Source organism: Oncorhynchus clarkii, chromosome 29 (genome assembly GCF_045791955.1).
Source record: "Oncorhynchus clarkii lewisi isolate Uvic-CL-2024 chromosome 29, UVic_Ocla_1.0, whole genome shotgun sequence".
Classification (NCBI taxonomy): domain Eukaryota; kingdom Metazoa; phylum Chordata; class Actinopteri; order Salmoniformes; family Salmonidae; genus Oncorhynchus; species Oncorhynchus clarkii.
Genome location: NC_092175.1, coordinates 22,882,254 through 22,896,331, shown reverse-complemented (window position 1 = coordinate 22,896,331; position 14,078 = coordinate 22,882,254). Strand labels below are relative to the sequence as shown.

At 39.5% G+C, this 14,078-nt stretch overlaps 1 protein-coding gene across 2 annotated transcripts; it reads right to left on the bottom strand.

Moving 5' to 3' along the window:
* Positions 1 to 574: 574 nt before the first annotated feature.
* LOC139388330 (LIM/homeobox protein Lhx3-like) lies at positions 575 to 13,861 on the bottom strand. 2 transcript variants are annotated; one of them, XM_071134938.1, is made up of 6 exons: positions 13,434 to 13,861; positions 5,370 to 5,541; positions 4,958 to 5,160; positions 3,482 to 3,633; positions 2,085 to 2,256; positions 575 to 1,731 (listed from the first exon to the last, which is right to left on the bottom strand). In XM_071134938.1, the coding sequence occupies exons 1-6, from the start codon at positions 13,495 to 13,497 to the stop codon at positions 1,301 to 1,303; spliced, it is 1,194 nt and encodes a 397-aa protein (XP_070991039.1). In that variant the 5' UTR covers positions 13,498 to 13,861; the 3' UTR covers positions 575 to 1,300. The 2 variants fall into 2 exon arrangements, with proteins under 2 accessions (XP_070991039.1, XP_070991040.1); XM_071134939.1 differs by lacking the exon at positions 13,434 to 13,861 and adding an exon at positions 7,688 to 7,762.
* Positions 13,862 to 14,078: the final 217 nt, after the last annotated feature.

Genomic DNA, 14,078 nt, shown 5'->3' with positions numbered 1-14,078 from the left:
AAGTAAACGAATGAGGAAATTTACAAGGGGCATTCGATCCCTCCTAAGCTAATGGATTTAAGATTTTTATCCCGTAGGGGCATTTGGGCAAACAAGGCATGGTTATCTCTAAATCGACATGTTGCCTCTCAGTCTGCATCAAATTTCTGCACTAAAGAGCCGTTGAACTCTTGATACGGCTTTGGTAATTTGCCAGACGGCCAATCTGCAGACACAGCCAGATCTCCAGATCTGCTTTTCTCCTGCAGTATCTGTATTCTGATAATAGATCAATGTAATTAATACTCCAGGAAAATGAGGGATGAATATTGGAGATAATCCACCACCCCAATTACCCTAGCTTCTGTTAGTGTTTTGCAGAATATAAGGTGTGCATAAAACACTTAAATCAAAGATTCTAACAGAGAAGAGAACCTAAGATACAGCCCATAGTCAATACAATACAATAAAATAAAGATGTGATACAAGAGCCATTGGTCAGTTTGGATTTAGCTGACACATTTATTAAAGACCTGTATCACTTAATCATCATCATCATCATCAGCAGAGAGAATAAATAAGACATAAAACATCTTCCACATAAACAAACACATACACCAGCCTGGGTTTCATGCCCAGGTAGCTCAGAACGAAAAGAACAAGATGCATCTGAAAACACACAAATGCATAGAAGTAATTGCACCTCCAGTTATCGGTGGGAGGCGACATCTACAACCTGTCTAGATCCCTGGCTGTCAATGTACAAAGTACTAATATCTGTGGTATTCATATTGTTGAAGGGGTTGTATAAAAATAAAGTCTCCACAATGATAAACTGTAATATGTATATATATATAGACATTTGGCAACAACCAGACATGTAAAGACTCTGACTTTAACCAAAACCTGCAAAAAACAGAGAGAAGAATAAGGTGGAAAGGATTGGGGGTAGAGTCTATCACAATCCAATTGGGCAAAAGTTGAAATTTGTTATGTTGTCACAAAGATAGCATTCATAACAGGCCAGCACGCCATGAATCTCAGTCTGGTTCTCTATGAGGAATGGAGTGTGTGAGTTCCAAGTGCTGCCATTCATACTTTTTGATGGCCCAATCCTTCCTTCCAGTCCACTCAGATGAGGAGAAATGAAAAAGATTGACAGTTAATTGATAGAGACAGATGGAGTGATCCAAGAAGGGTGGAAGACAGCAACCGTCTGACCCGGTCTCTCTGTTTCACAGGTCATGTGTGACTGTCTCTTTCCAGTTTGTGACACACACCTTTGAGTCCTTAGACCACGTTGACCAATCAACCCAGCTAATCAAAACTGGCCGTGGTCCACTTCATCCAACCAGGAAGCTGGGCTCGCTGGGAAGTCTGGGTAGCCCCCACTGCTGCCAGTAGACAGATCGGAGCTGGGGCCGTTAGCGCCACCCAACACTCCTCTCATGCCTGGGTTCAGCCCGGGGGCCCCGCCTTGGGTCATGATGGACAGGCCAGAGTCAGGGTAGACCAGGCTGGAGATGGGGGGCTGGTGCCTGGGCAGGGACTGAAGCGAGCCTGGGGACTGGGGTAGGCCGTAAGGGCTGCTGGAGCGGATGTTGTGGTACTGGTCCTGGGACTGGAGGACTCCATGCTCTAGGGGGAAGGGGCCGTGGCTGCTCTCCTGGCGGCCCCCCATGGCCAGGGACGACTCGCTCAGGCCACTGTAGATGCCGTTGGAGTGGCTGAGCTCCGACATGGGTGGCTCATCTGGAACATAAGGGAGGACACTTAGTCAGGGTGTGGCATTATGGAAGTGCTTATTCCTTTTTCTGCTAATATTAGTTTAATACAATTTATATTTTGCTAATACAATTTCCCTCAATGGAATTATTTGGGTAAATATAGGTTTCATTCAAATTTGAATGGGAATAAACAAAAATGTGTGGTTTAGAAATTGGCTATGTCCATTTCCGCCATGGAAAATAAATAATTTCAAGAAGGCATTTGTATTATAATTGTGATAATAACATTTCTCCTAATTCCTCAAATAGGAGCTTAAAGGCTGCTGTCTGTAGATTCCTGTGAATATATCATCTCAGATGTTTGTTTTCTCATCCTACCTGTAAAGGAAACCTCAGCGTCGCTGTCCATGCCCTCCTCCTGGATGCTGTCCTTGTCTGATTTTGAACTGCCTCGCGACCTCTTCATGTTGCGGAAGTACTGTCCCCACCTCTGTCTGCCTGCATCCTTCTTCAGCCTCTTCTCTTTTGCTCGCCTGTTCTGAAACCACACCTGGAGGACAAAGGAGGTGTTTGGTACATATTGGTTTTGTTTTATTTATTTGAGGTATATAATTGGGAAGTTTCCTGTTGAAGGCAGATCCTCCAATAAGCCTTTTCCTACAATACACTTGTGAGTGAAATAGATTTCTTAAAATTAGAAATATATAATTTAGTGTTACATTTACAGAAGAGTAGGCTATACACAAGTAGTCAGTTTTATAACATGTTTTTTATTTTGAACTGCATTTTTTGTTCATAGACTATAGGACATATCAGTCCTGGTGCCAAATTCCATTCTACTTACTGGACCATTCCGGACATCATTTTTCCTGACTCTTTCTTCAGTGAAACTGCTATGCTTTTAAGTGGTCAGGTAGAGCACATTAACATTAAAACAAAATTAATTTTCAAGGACTGTCTAGGAAGCATGTCGCCTCTTCTTTAACTCAACTGGGAGATTAAAACAGTGGGGCAGAACACTAATGTTGGGACCAACATGCCCTGAGATTTATCACGCTAATTAACTTTGCGACAGCTACAAGTTGTCCTTAACCCTGGGAGCAGACAGGTTGCATGTTACCTTCTCACTGGGATCTACTAACCCAGAGTTGATTTTAATTATTCAAATTTCACTATGGCCAAGTTCTAAATTTTAGCTGTAAACGTGTGTGATATAATTTGAAAACATTTGTATTTTATTTTTAAGAGACACTTATGATTGACGAACCATTCAATGTAAGCCCATATTTTGTTGTTTACAATCCACATCATGCAAAGCCTAATGTAATTCAACCAGGTAAAAATGTTCCTCCTTTCTCTCCTACATATAGGCAAGGCCTATATTCATTAGTGATATGCAGCCGAAGTGAACCCTCTTAACCCCCATTTCCCTTTCCGTGAATAATGAAGCGCGATAGTGGCTTCCGCGTACCTACTTTAAGTGTCCTTGCAAATAAACAATATATATGACCATAGTCAACCACAGTAGGGATCTTTCACGGACAGACAATATGCCAAGCTCTCTCTTAGCATTGTTAACGAGCTCGCGCTTACAGTTCTGACTTTCAAGTGTGTGGACTTCATTTTAATCCATCTCATCGTAAATTCTAACCATTCAAACCCACTGGGAGGCCATTTCAAGCAGTATTTCAATGGAATCGCATGCATGTCCTTAAATAATAATAAAATAAGGACGCTAATGAAATGGTCTATAGTGGAGGGGAATGGATAGTTACCTGAACAACCCGCATATCTAGGCCGGTTTCTGACGATAGCTGTTCTCGTACGTGGCGGGCAGGTTTTGGAGAGTTGTTGTAAGCGTTTTTCAGGGTCTCGAGCTGTTTGGCGGTGATAGTCGTTCGTGGCCTTTTCGCTGTTGAGTCTGCCTCTGAAAATAAAAGACACACAATGTAAGCCAGACCTTACACAAAAATGTACCCCATTAGGCCTACTTTATGCTAAAAGTCTTAACCTTAGATTCCAAGGGTAAATAGGCTATTTATAGATATTTAGGTTCAGCCATTGAAAAGTGCAAGTGACATACCAGAACTGATAAAAATGTATTGTAGAAAACAATGGAAAAGACAAGTAAACTTCATAACTTCCTTTTCTGACGTATTACTTTCAATAAGCCTAATTAAACCCAAATAAATACGAACTATTAAACAAAAAGCCTACGAACAAAAACATATGCAAGAACATCCTACAAGTGGGCAAATACCGAAGTAACGAGGCCCTCTCATTATCCAAATAAACGTGTGTGGTTTTCCATGAAAACTAATCTAAACTCAAAACTCAATGGGTAAATCAGCGGTTGGTTTAGTCAGTAAATTCACACAAACAGATGGGGAAGATAAAACTTGAGTAACACAAACTACTCACAAAGAAAATGTTGGCCTACCCTTGCTGGATTTCATTGAGTTAAAACAGATTCTCTGAGGTCAGTTGTACTAAATTTAGCATGCAATAAATAAGCATTTTTATTAAAAAAGTATTCATTTCAAATTAGGTGGGGGAAAAAAAGTCTCATTGTAAAAAAAAGACGTTTGTGGTAGAAAACATGCCCATTTTGGCCATAGCATTTGACATCATTACATCAGCCAATTTAAATGATTTTACTTGAAATTGGAGGCCTTATTGTAGCCTATGAGATAGTTTAGCAAAACATGGTCACCAGCTCTTTAAACACCTTTTAAACAAACCTCCTCAATAGTCTGTTGTGCAGATGAGGCTGAATCTAATCTTCTTAGTCACTGTCGGTCTGCTAATAAAATAAAACAGAAAGAACTACGTTTTCTCTCTTCACTGCAATTGGATAGGCTGTATCCATATTCCTATCGATTGGGATGCGGGATACGACGCAATTAGCGCAGGTGGGTCAAGTGTTTATGGGTGACCTCATAGTCTTGTAGATCAAGTTCACAGCTCCAAGCAGTTGCTCAATAAAAGGTCAATGGATCAAATAAGTAAAACATTACATAACTTATTCGGTGATGCCTGCGTGATAGATAATAGGTTAAATCATTTTTCGCGTTATTTAGCAGACATAAATGAAGATGTGGGCATTGTAGGATATACACATTCTTTGATATGGCTGAAATATAAACGACAGTGGATACATGCTTAATTACGCATTAGGTCTAGGCACTCTGATCTTGGGGACCCTAATTAGGTGTGATAAAGGTATGTTCAGGTATACAGTGACCTCTCACCTCTCTGTTTGGCGGTTTCGTAGTCAGCCTTGCACACGAGTCTGCTGTCCTCCATCAAGTAGTACTCGTCACCTGTCGCGAGCTGCCTTTTGCACACGATGCACGCGAAGCAGTGCAGGTGGTACACGAAATCCTGCGCTCTCCTCACCACTTGCGTCGGCGGAATACCTTGCTGACACGCGGCACATTTGGTCCCAAATCTCCTTTTAGGAAATAAGAAGGTTATCATCAATACATTGACAAGTGAGTGTTTCATCACATTCACAACCTCAAAATAAAATGCAGACCGTGTGATTCTATCGAATAATTAGGCTTGGTTTCCATTAAATATTAGGCTACACAACTGAAATATTTTCAATAATTTGTCTTCCATTAAAGAATACATAGTTCATGGCGTATTTCTTGCACCCACTTAAAAAAGTCTTCTTTGCAGTAGACTCTATCTTCCCGGCTGAAGCACTTGTCCGCTAGTTGGGATTGGCAGTCGCTGCATTTCAGGCACTTGCTGTGCCAATGGCGGTCCAGCACTTTGAGGATGAAGCGGTCCACGATGTGTTGATTACAGCCCGCGCATACAGGAATCTCTGAAGGGGAGAAGACAGGATGACCATGAATCCATCTTGAATTAAAACACTGTTTAAGAGATCATTTAGCATTTGGTGGTCAAATAGTTTACGACTCAAACATAGCTAAGCCTATTCATACTATTGTCAAATGTGTAACATAACATGTGTTAATGCATTTTATTTAGAATATACTTACTTTTGATAATATCTAAATAAAGACACTAATTCGATAAAAAATAATTTATATGTTTTGTTGTTGATAAATTATACTTAATATTCTGAGATCCGTGACAAATTACTCTAATTCAATTAATTACATCTGAGTAATGAATTACTAAACCTAATTGTAATGACGTAGTAGTCTAATGATAGGGGCCTATGCCATGCCCTCACAACGAAACACACAATAGGCCTACATTATTTTAAATTGCTTAATTGAAAACAACGTGTACTGGTAAAATAATACATGAACGTGATCTTAGACCTATTCACATTGCTGCAAAATTGAAAACACATTCATTTTTTTATTTTTAAATTGGCCTATTTTTTCCACGTTAAGCACACATTTACATTACTTGTTTTATAGTTGACAGTACTGAAACTTCACATGTATACATTTGCATCAAAAGGGGTGAGTCAATAGAAACGAATGTGAAAATCCCAATGCAGTCTATTTCAGGGCAAATATGATAGAGTTTTGTCACTGATCTAGTATCTATACTATTGTATATGTTTTATTTTCATCGATAGCCTATATATTGTCACATAGTTGAGAATTGAATAGTTTCATTACAAAACGCTCTATATCCATTTTCAGAAATGTTGGTAAATTAGCTTTTATCATTTAAACAAATGATGAAAGAGATTGGTGTGGTGTGTTTTTTCACTATCTAATCATGGCATGGAGGTTGTTCAATGACAGACATGTTTTGGTTTCAAATCTATTACTTGATGGTTTAACAATTTCAGAGACAAATAATCATGCTTTTTTTTCTCTCAAAATGCTATATATCCGCCTCATGCTCAGAGAAATGAGCAGTAGTGTTAGATTTTACACAGTCAAATGTAACAAATAACTACATTTTTAATAAAGAAATGTACAAATGATACATTTGTGACATGAATATGTAATATATTTTTTGAATTCAATACAGTAATATGTGATCTGTATGTTAAACATTTACATTTGACATTTTTGTCATTTAGCAGATGCTATTATCCAGAGCACGTAGATTCATCTTGAGATAGCTAGGTGAGACAACCGCATACCACAGTCAAATATGCAGGATACGAACATTCCATTCCAGCTTTACAATGGATATATATCGTTTTTCAAAAAATACATTTGCATACACATCTAAACTCGATGAATAACACATCGTAGAACAGTATTATTTTACATATACATGAAGATGAAGGTACCCATAAGCAATTATTTCTGATGAAAAAACACAAATTTGATAAACTGGTGATTATAGCGTTTTTGGAAATAAACTCTTCAACTGTTATCTATTCAATTAAAAATATGTAAGCCTAATACAATAATCCGGTTGAATGAAAAGCATAAATGCATTGCCGATGTCACATGTGCTAACTGAGAAAACATCACCAAAAGGAGTGGACTTAAGTTTACGAAGGTGTTGTGGACTCATTATTGATGTATAAATGTAGGGACACAATTATTTCAGTAGTATCAGATGTAAGCAAATACACTATGCTGTCTATAAATTACAGCCATTCATTTGTTTTTGTCATCATCGCCATCACCATATTTTTTTCCAGAACCCAGAAATGACAGTAAACGTCAATGGTTATTTTGTTCCTCCCATGATTATTGAAACCTGGCAACATACGTTACCCTTTTCCACGTGTGGGTGCCAGATGTACAGCAATACAAAAATACACACACAGTTGAAATCCAACCAGTAAAGCCATCTCACTGGGCACTGACGTAAATTCAGTTGGTTCAACGTAATTTAATTGAAATTACGTGAAAACAACGTTAATTCAACCAGTGTGTGCCCAGTGGAATAGCATCGAATACCTATTGGCTGATTGAGTTATTATGGGTTTGATCTGTTGAGTTAATGAACAAGACATCAAAAAGTACCCTCTTACTATCACTCCTCAAAAAAAGTGCATGCCATGAAACAAACATTCTTACTTTGCATGGTAACCCGCTGATCCAAGTCCAGACCAGAAACGACAGTGGATCCCGGAAAACTCTCTCTCTCTAATCCTCTCTCTCTATCTCTCCCGGTTTCCCTTCTAGTTCTTGCGACCATGGGCTATTCTATTCCTATCCCTCTGTTTGAGGTTACAACAGGCGTATGGGTCCCTCTCTTTAAAACACTGGTCCATTTGTTCCCACTAAAGAATCACTGGGGATGATAAAAAGGAAAGAAAAAAACAAGCCCTCTGCAGCGACACTGGTCAAATCCCCTTCTGTATGCTCAGCCGCCCAATCAACGCTGGCCCAAAGGCTGCTCATGAGGTTTTACTTTACATCCGGTTTCCAAATCACGTAGAAGCAGGCCCGCTTCACAGAGTGGGGAAGGATGGTTTCGTTAAATTAAACGAGACCACAGCTAAATTTGATCCACGGTTCGCACACTGAATATGTTGTCAATATTCCCTCATTCGATTAGCAAAACACCATCCAAGCCTTTCCCATCAAACATGTTTTACGCATGAAATTACGCTGAAAATGCACACTTGTAGACAGTGGATCAGGTGAAATGTGTTTTGATATCAGATTTAACTTGAGTCACAAAGCTAAATGCTACACGTTGTGTGTTCAGTAGGCCTATTTACATGGTTTTATTGACCATTTAGGGATGCTGATGATACCGTGCAAATTATCACATTGCCACATAATTAATATAAATTGTTTTAGGTAGGCCTATATGCTGCAAGAAGCCTATTTGCTCTAGAATTATTATAAGCAATAAGACACGGCAGGATATGTAGGAATGATGAACCCGGCCTTCCATATGGCCAAATTTGATTGCTTTATCATTCATAATTTACATATGACATTTAACCATATCTCTCAGAGAACCAATCGTTCCAACGTACAGCTAGCTAATAGTCAGCTCGTGTCTTCATCAAGTTCAGGATTAGCTCTAATTTATATAATTAACTAAACATAAATAAAAATAATATGACAATTTACAGGCCATTGAACTTTTTGGAATAAGCATGGCCTTCGTCAAGACAACACAATGCATGAAATGAAAATGGCCCTCTTTCAGCAAAGAATGTCATTACAACTCACAACAAGCAACTTATTATTAAACTATCAACAAACGCTTGTCGAGTGAAATTGCATCACTGGCAACTTAAATACGTTTTGAGATGTTATCACTCGGCTTTATTATTTATTCAAAAGTTCAAGCACTTCGTGTTTCATCCGTCCAAGGAATCGCATTCCTGTTGTTCGTTTGTGGGCAATTTATGAAAAATTAATGGACCATTTTTTTCCTGCCAATAGCAAGCAATGCACAACAGCGAGGGAGCCACGTCATGAACAGGTGCATCAAATTCATTATTAATTCAATAGGTTCTGTAAAACTAGAATACGCTGCCTTGTCTCACGCAACAATCAAAGGGTGTCTTGCTTACCAATAATATAACCTGTAGCGTATATGTCTGCCCATGAAAGCCAATTCAATCCCTAGAAATTGCAGTAATATTTATAAAAATGTCGTTAACAGGTTAACCTCGTATACATATGTGTCACATAATGCGCAGACATGGGCCGATTGATACATAGGCACAGTTGGTACATTTTGTAAAATATCAGACACGTTTTTTAAAGTTCAGGTAGGCCTCCGCACTACAGCAAACAAAGAAAGTAGGAGGGATGCTTGACAACAGAAGGTCTTTAATATCCTTAACACATATGCAATGAATGGAGAAATTGCAAACCGATTAAAACTGTGCGTCCAAATGTAAAAACTTGTTTTGTGGTGTTCAGGAGCAAAAAGATAAGACATATGCCTATGTAATTTCATAGATTCACCGTTTTTAGCCTTAATCCTTCGTCATACAGATTTAGCCCTAATCCATTGTAATACAGGCGACAGGAGCGAAAAGTATAAACAAATTAAAGGGATGTAACCACTGTTTCGGCTAACCACTAACTAGTCTAAAAGAGATGTTGTGTGGAGCGAATTGTGCATGCAAGAATAATGTTATTTTTGGACATATGCATGTAGGAAAAATAAGCATTTAATTGCAGTTACTATACAAATATTCAGAAATGTAAAATAGGGAAGTATATCGATATATATATTTTGTATTCATCATACCGTACGCGTTATAGAAATAAGCTTGTGCTATACATGAAGGTGTTGGAACGAAATAAAACAACATCCCTTATTCTGAGTTGTATAAACAGCGACAACAAATGATTGATTAAATATCTAGGCCTAACTATTGTAATGTGCAAACCAAAGGCAGATTCGATTTAACACAAATCCCACTGAGCACAGACGTCAATTCAACGTCTATTCCACCCTGGTTCAACGTCATTTAATTGAAATGACGTGAAAACAACGTTGAATCAACCAGTATGTGCCCAATGGGATGGAATCACATGTGGTGCCCTGTTGAATACCTCAGTAGTTCGCTCTGCGCCAGCAAGGCAAGCAGAATCTCCGTGTTATTCGGTGCTCCTTTTGGAGAATTCCGTTCATTATGTCCATTCATTGCTCATGATCTCCTCACACGATAACGAAGAACTAATGTATTTATGTGTTCTAGGCCTTTCGCTCACATTGGGATTTTATGCAGTATATCAGGAATACAAAACAAATCCGAGCAGTGTGGTTGCATGCGATCGAGTTTGCTTTATCATACAGTGTGTTGTCCGCTGTGAAGGATTACGCAACGCAGTTTCCCCAGCGACTGGCCTGTTAAAGCAGGGAGATAGCTGATCATCACCTAGCAGCAACTTGGAGAGAGGTGCGGGTACCAAATACTCGTCGGAAGAAAAAAATCAAACTTCATGGCGCAAGATGACATTTGACTACGGTTTCGACGATGTTGGTGTGTTGGTGCATACAGGCTATGCCATTTGAAATGTCATTTTCTTGCACGAAGCTCTTACTTGACCATTAGGCTATAGCTGGATCACTTATATATTTTTTTGCATGATCTTATGAACATACATTTTCACAGCACGAGAAGTAGGTCTAAGAGGCTTTAATTGGAACTTTGCAAAGCCATTTACGCACGTTTCTCTAAGACCGTGTGTAGGCCTATTTCAAATCAAATCACGGCCATATAGTAGGGCAGGCTACACAAATGATCAAATGCAAACGAAAATGGAGCCTGGCACATATTTTTTTATTTATTTAGCCATGAAACTGTTCTGTTCCAAGTGACATTAGGCCTACGTATGTACCATTACAGATAGTTGTCTGTAATAGATACGCAAAACGAGGTCTGCATTTCAGGCTACTTGACCACTATTTAGTAAAATATTGACACACTGAAATACGTTTTTACTAGCCTACAGCTTTAGCCTGCAGTAATTGCATCATATTAAAGACAAAAGTTTTATATTGGATATAATTGCATTTTTCTATCAATGTAAATGTGTTTTCTTTGCTTATCCTCTCATTTAATCGAATATTTGGAGGCATATGTCTCATCAACCTTTTATTAGCCTACATTGGAGCATAATATGATCCCCATTTCGTCTTATAATAACGGGATTAAACGGTACACTTTTCAATTGAAAAATCTGGATCAGACGAAAATATTCCTTTACCAAAGTTAATGTTATTGTCACGATCGTCGTATTGAGGAGACCAAAGCGCAGCGTGTTGTGAATGCATACTTTAATGACCGGACGAAAAATCACGAAGTACACTAAAACAAAACAAACTACCTAACAAGACGACCGTGCCCGCTAAAGAAACTGAGTGCTAACAAGCAACATAACATAACCCATAATAACCCACGAACCACAATACAAAACAGGCTACCTAAATATGGTTCCCAATCAGAACCATATCAGGCCAAAACACATAGTCTGTTTCTAACTAGACATGCAACATAGAATGCCCACTCATGCAACATGGAATGCCCACCCTGACCAAACAAAACATAGAAACAAACAACGCAAATAATGGTCAGAGTGTGACAGTTATATTTTATTGGTTTAATTTAATTAGAAGTAATATTTGATATTTGGGATGTTTCTGATATTACCATCCCACGCATGGTATCTTATCAACTCAAAAGCAAAAAAGAGAAAATCTTCCCAAAATGTCATCGTATTGATGGGCTCACGGTAGATAACAATACAATAACAATAAAATTAGTTTAAAAAAAAAAGCCACATCTACCATTTCCATCACGTCGTTAACAAGAATATAAACCTGGCTGGCGAATGACACACACACACACACACACACACACACACACACACACACACACACACACACACACACACACACACACACACACACACACACACACACACACACACACACACACACACACACACACACACACACACACACACACACACACACACCATATCTTAGGCCTATAGCCTATTCTGACTTCACTAAGACAGCTGTTTACTTAGGGAAGAGATTGGCCGTTCAATAACATGTTGATCGAAGCAACACTCGGATGCATTTTATTGACACTGATCTCAGCCGCAAAAGGGCGCCTTGGGAAATCACGACTAGTGCCATGGCCGCGTGGACCCCTGATGAATCTAAAATCAATGCCCCGTTTGCCTGTATTTTCAGAGTATATGAAACACAGTTGGTGAAAGGTGTGGGATGCTTCAGTGCTCCCTCTTACTTGTCAGCTTTATAATATTTTGTATCTCCTATTGATCGCTCACTTTTGACAGTAATTGCGTAGCATGAGCGATGCTCTACGATCAACAAAATAGTCCGTGAGAAAGAGCAGTCATGGCCAAGTGTTTTCGTAAATATATGATTGTTGCTTTTATTTCTAAAACCATTGGCAATCTATTGATTTTGATTTGTTAATGCAATAACCCACACATAAGCCTTATTCGTTTCCCCCCATTACGCACGACAAAATAAGATATTTGGTGGCATACACCTCCTTTATTTTATTCCTAATTTACAAACAGAAAGTAGGTACCGCACCTGTCGAAGGGAACCTGATACTTGTTGAGCATTTTGCCCAGGCTGACTACTAGGGAGGGCAGGGGGCGGCCTGTGTGCAGCCGAGCTGTTGCATTGTCGCGTTACACAGGCATTGCAAAAGCGCTCTGGTGGTCTCCAGTGACAGCAATGAGCGATGGTGTACAATGACAGCACGCGCATAACATCTGTTGATATGATTCCCAACAATACAGCTCATTACGTGTTCATAACGTCTCCCGCTGGCAGGGAAACGGAAACAAAATATTTAATATCCAACCTCGAAAGTGTATAAATACCCAGTGAAATGTTGTTAAATTGGATACTGGACACATTGCCATGCGCCAATATGATGAAATCCATTCGATGTGTGTAGCCTAGAAATGTATCTATTTTCACAACTTCTCGCGTCTCGAAAGGGAAAGCACTCGCCTGTAACACTTCTTTCAGCATATAGGCCTAATAGTGTTTTGTTAAACTGTTTAACTGCTGTAGATAGGGTGTGCTGTGAAATACAATGGGCTATTTCATGCCTGTTTGGATCCTGTCAGTAAAACTTTGAGCTGCAGGCGGAGCCCCCGCTGTGCTGATTTGTTGTGGAGGCTAACTAGATATTTCGTAGCTAATTGAAACCCATTAACAGATCACAGGTGACTAAACCGCGTCAAATAGACACACCAGTAGCCTACATTTCCACATGAAGTTGTATAAAAGCTCGATCATAAGTGCAAAATACTACAAACAAGAAAGCGGACTGCTTACCTTGACCTGCGCTGTATCGGGAGAAATTCCCGGGATTTTGACAACTCGATCCAGGATGTTCTAGCAACATTCTGAGCAGTGATGCTTTTCAGCTCAGATAAACATAAAGTCAATGGGCGGTTGAGTGAGATATACCGAGGAAAGAAAAGCAAGAAGGGCGACTGCTGAGCTTAATGATAAGAGCTTATTAGGAAAAAATAAAAACAAAAACGCAAGATCCTATTTGTTTATCCTTTGAGAGTCACAAAAATAACGCGATTGACGTTTATAAAAGTACATTTTTCTAAGAGGCTAAAGTAGTATATGCCTGTCGACCTTGTCTCTCTCTTCGTCGGTCCCCGTGCAAGGAAACTTAAAAATGCAGCAACTTGCTGTTTGAGTCCGTGTGTTGGTCGACAGGATGTAGAGAGAGGGGTGGGGTGGGTGGCCATTACCAGCGTCAGCTGACCTCACGATTGGACAAGTGTTCGTTTTTAGAAAAACAAAAGTACAGCTTGAGTCGAGATGCCGAGCGTCGCGCGTGGAGAAATATGCACTGTCCACGGTGCTGAAAAGGGGAGTTTCTGTATGTGAGCGAGGCCGAAGGCTTGTGTAGTGTATGCCCCCCCCTCCCACACGCACACTCCGCTGTTCAACACCCCCCCTTCTCCT

Excerpts from the sequence above, each read along its gene's own strand:
- LOC139388330 (XM_071134938.1), bottom strand. The coding sequence starts at position 13,497 with ATGTTGCTAGAACATCCTGGATCGAGTTGTCAAAATCCCGGGAATTTC. Across the intron at positions 5,161-5,369 it reads TGCAAAGAAGACTTTTTTAA|GAGATTTGGGACCAAATGTG; the intron begins GTGGGTGCAAGA and ends ATTTCCTAAAAG. Across the intron at positions 2,257-3,481 it reads TAGATATGCGGGTTGTTCAG|GTGTGGTTTCAGAACAGGCG; the intron begins GTAACTATCCAT and ends TTTGTCCTCCAG.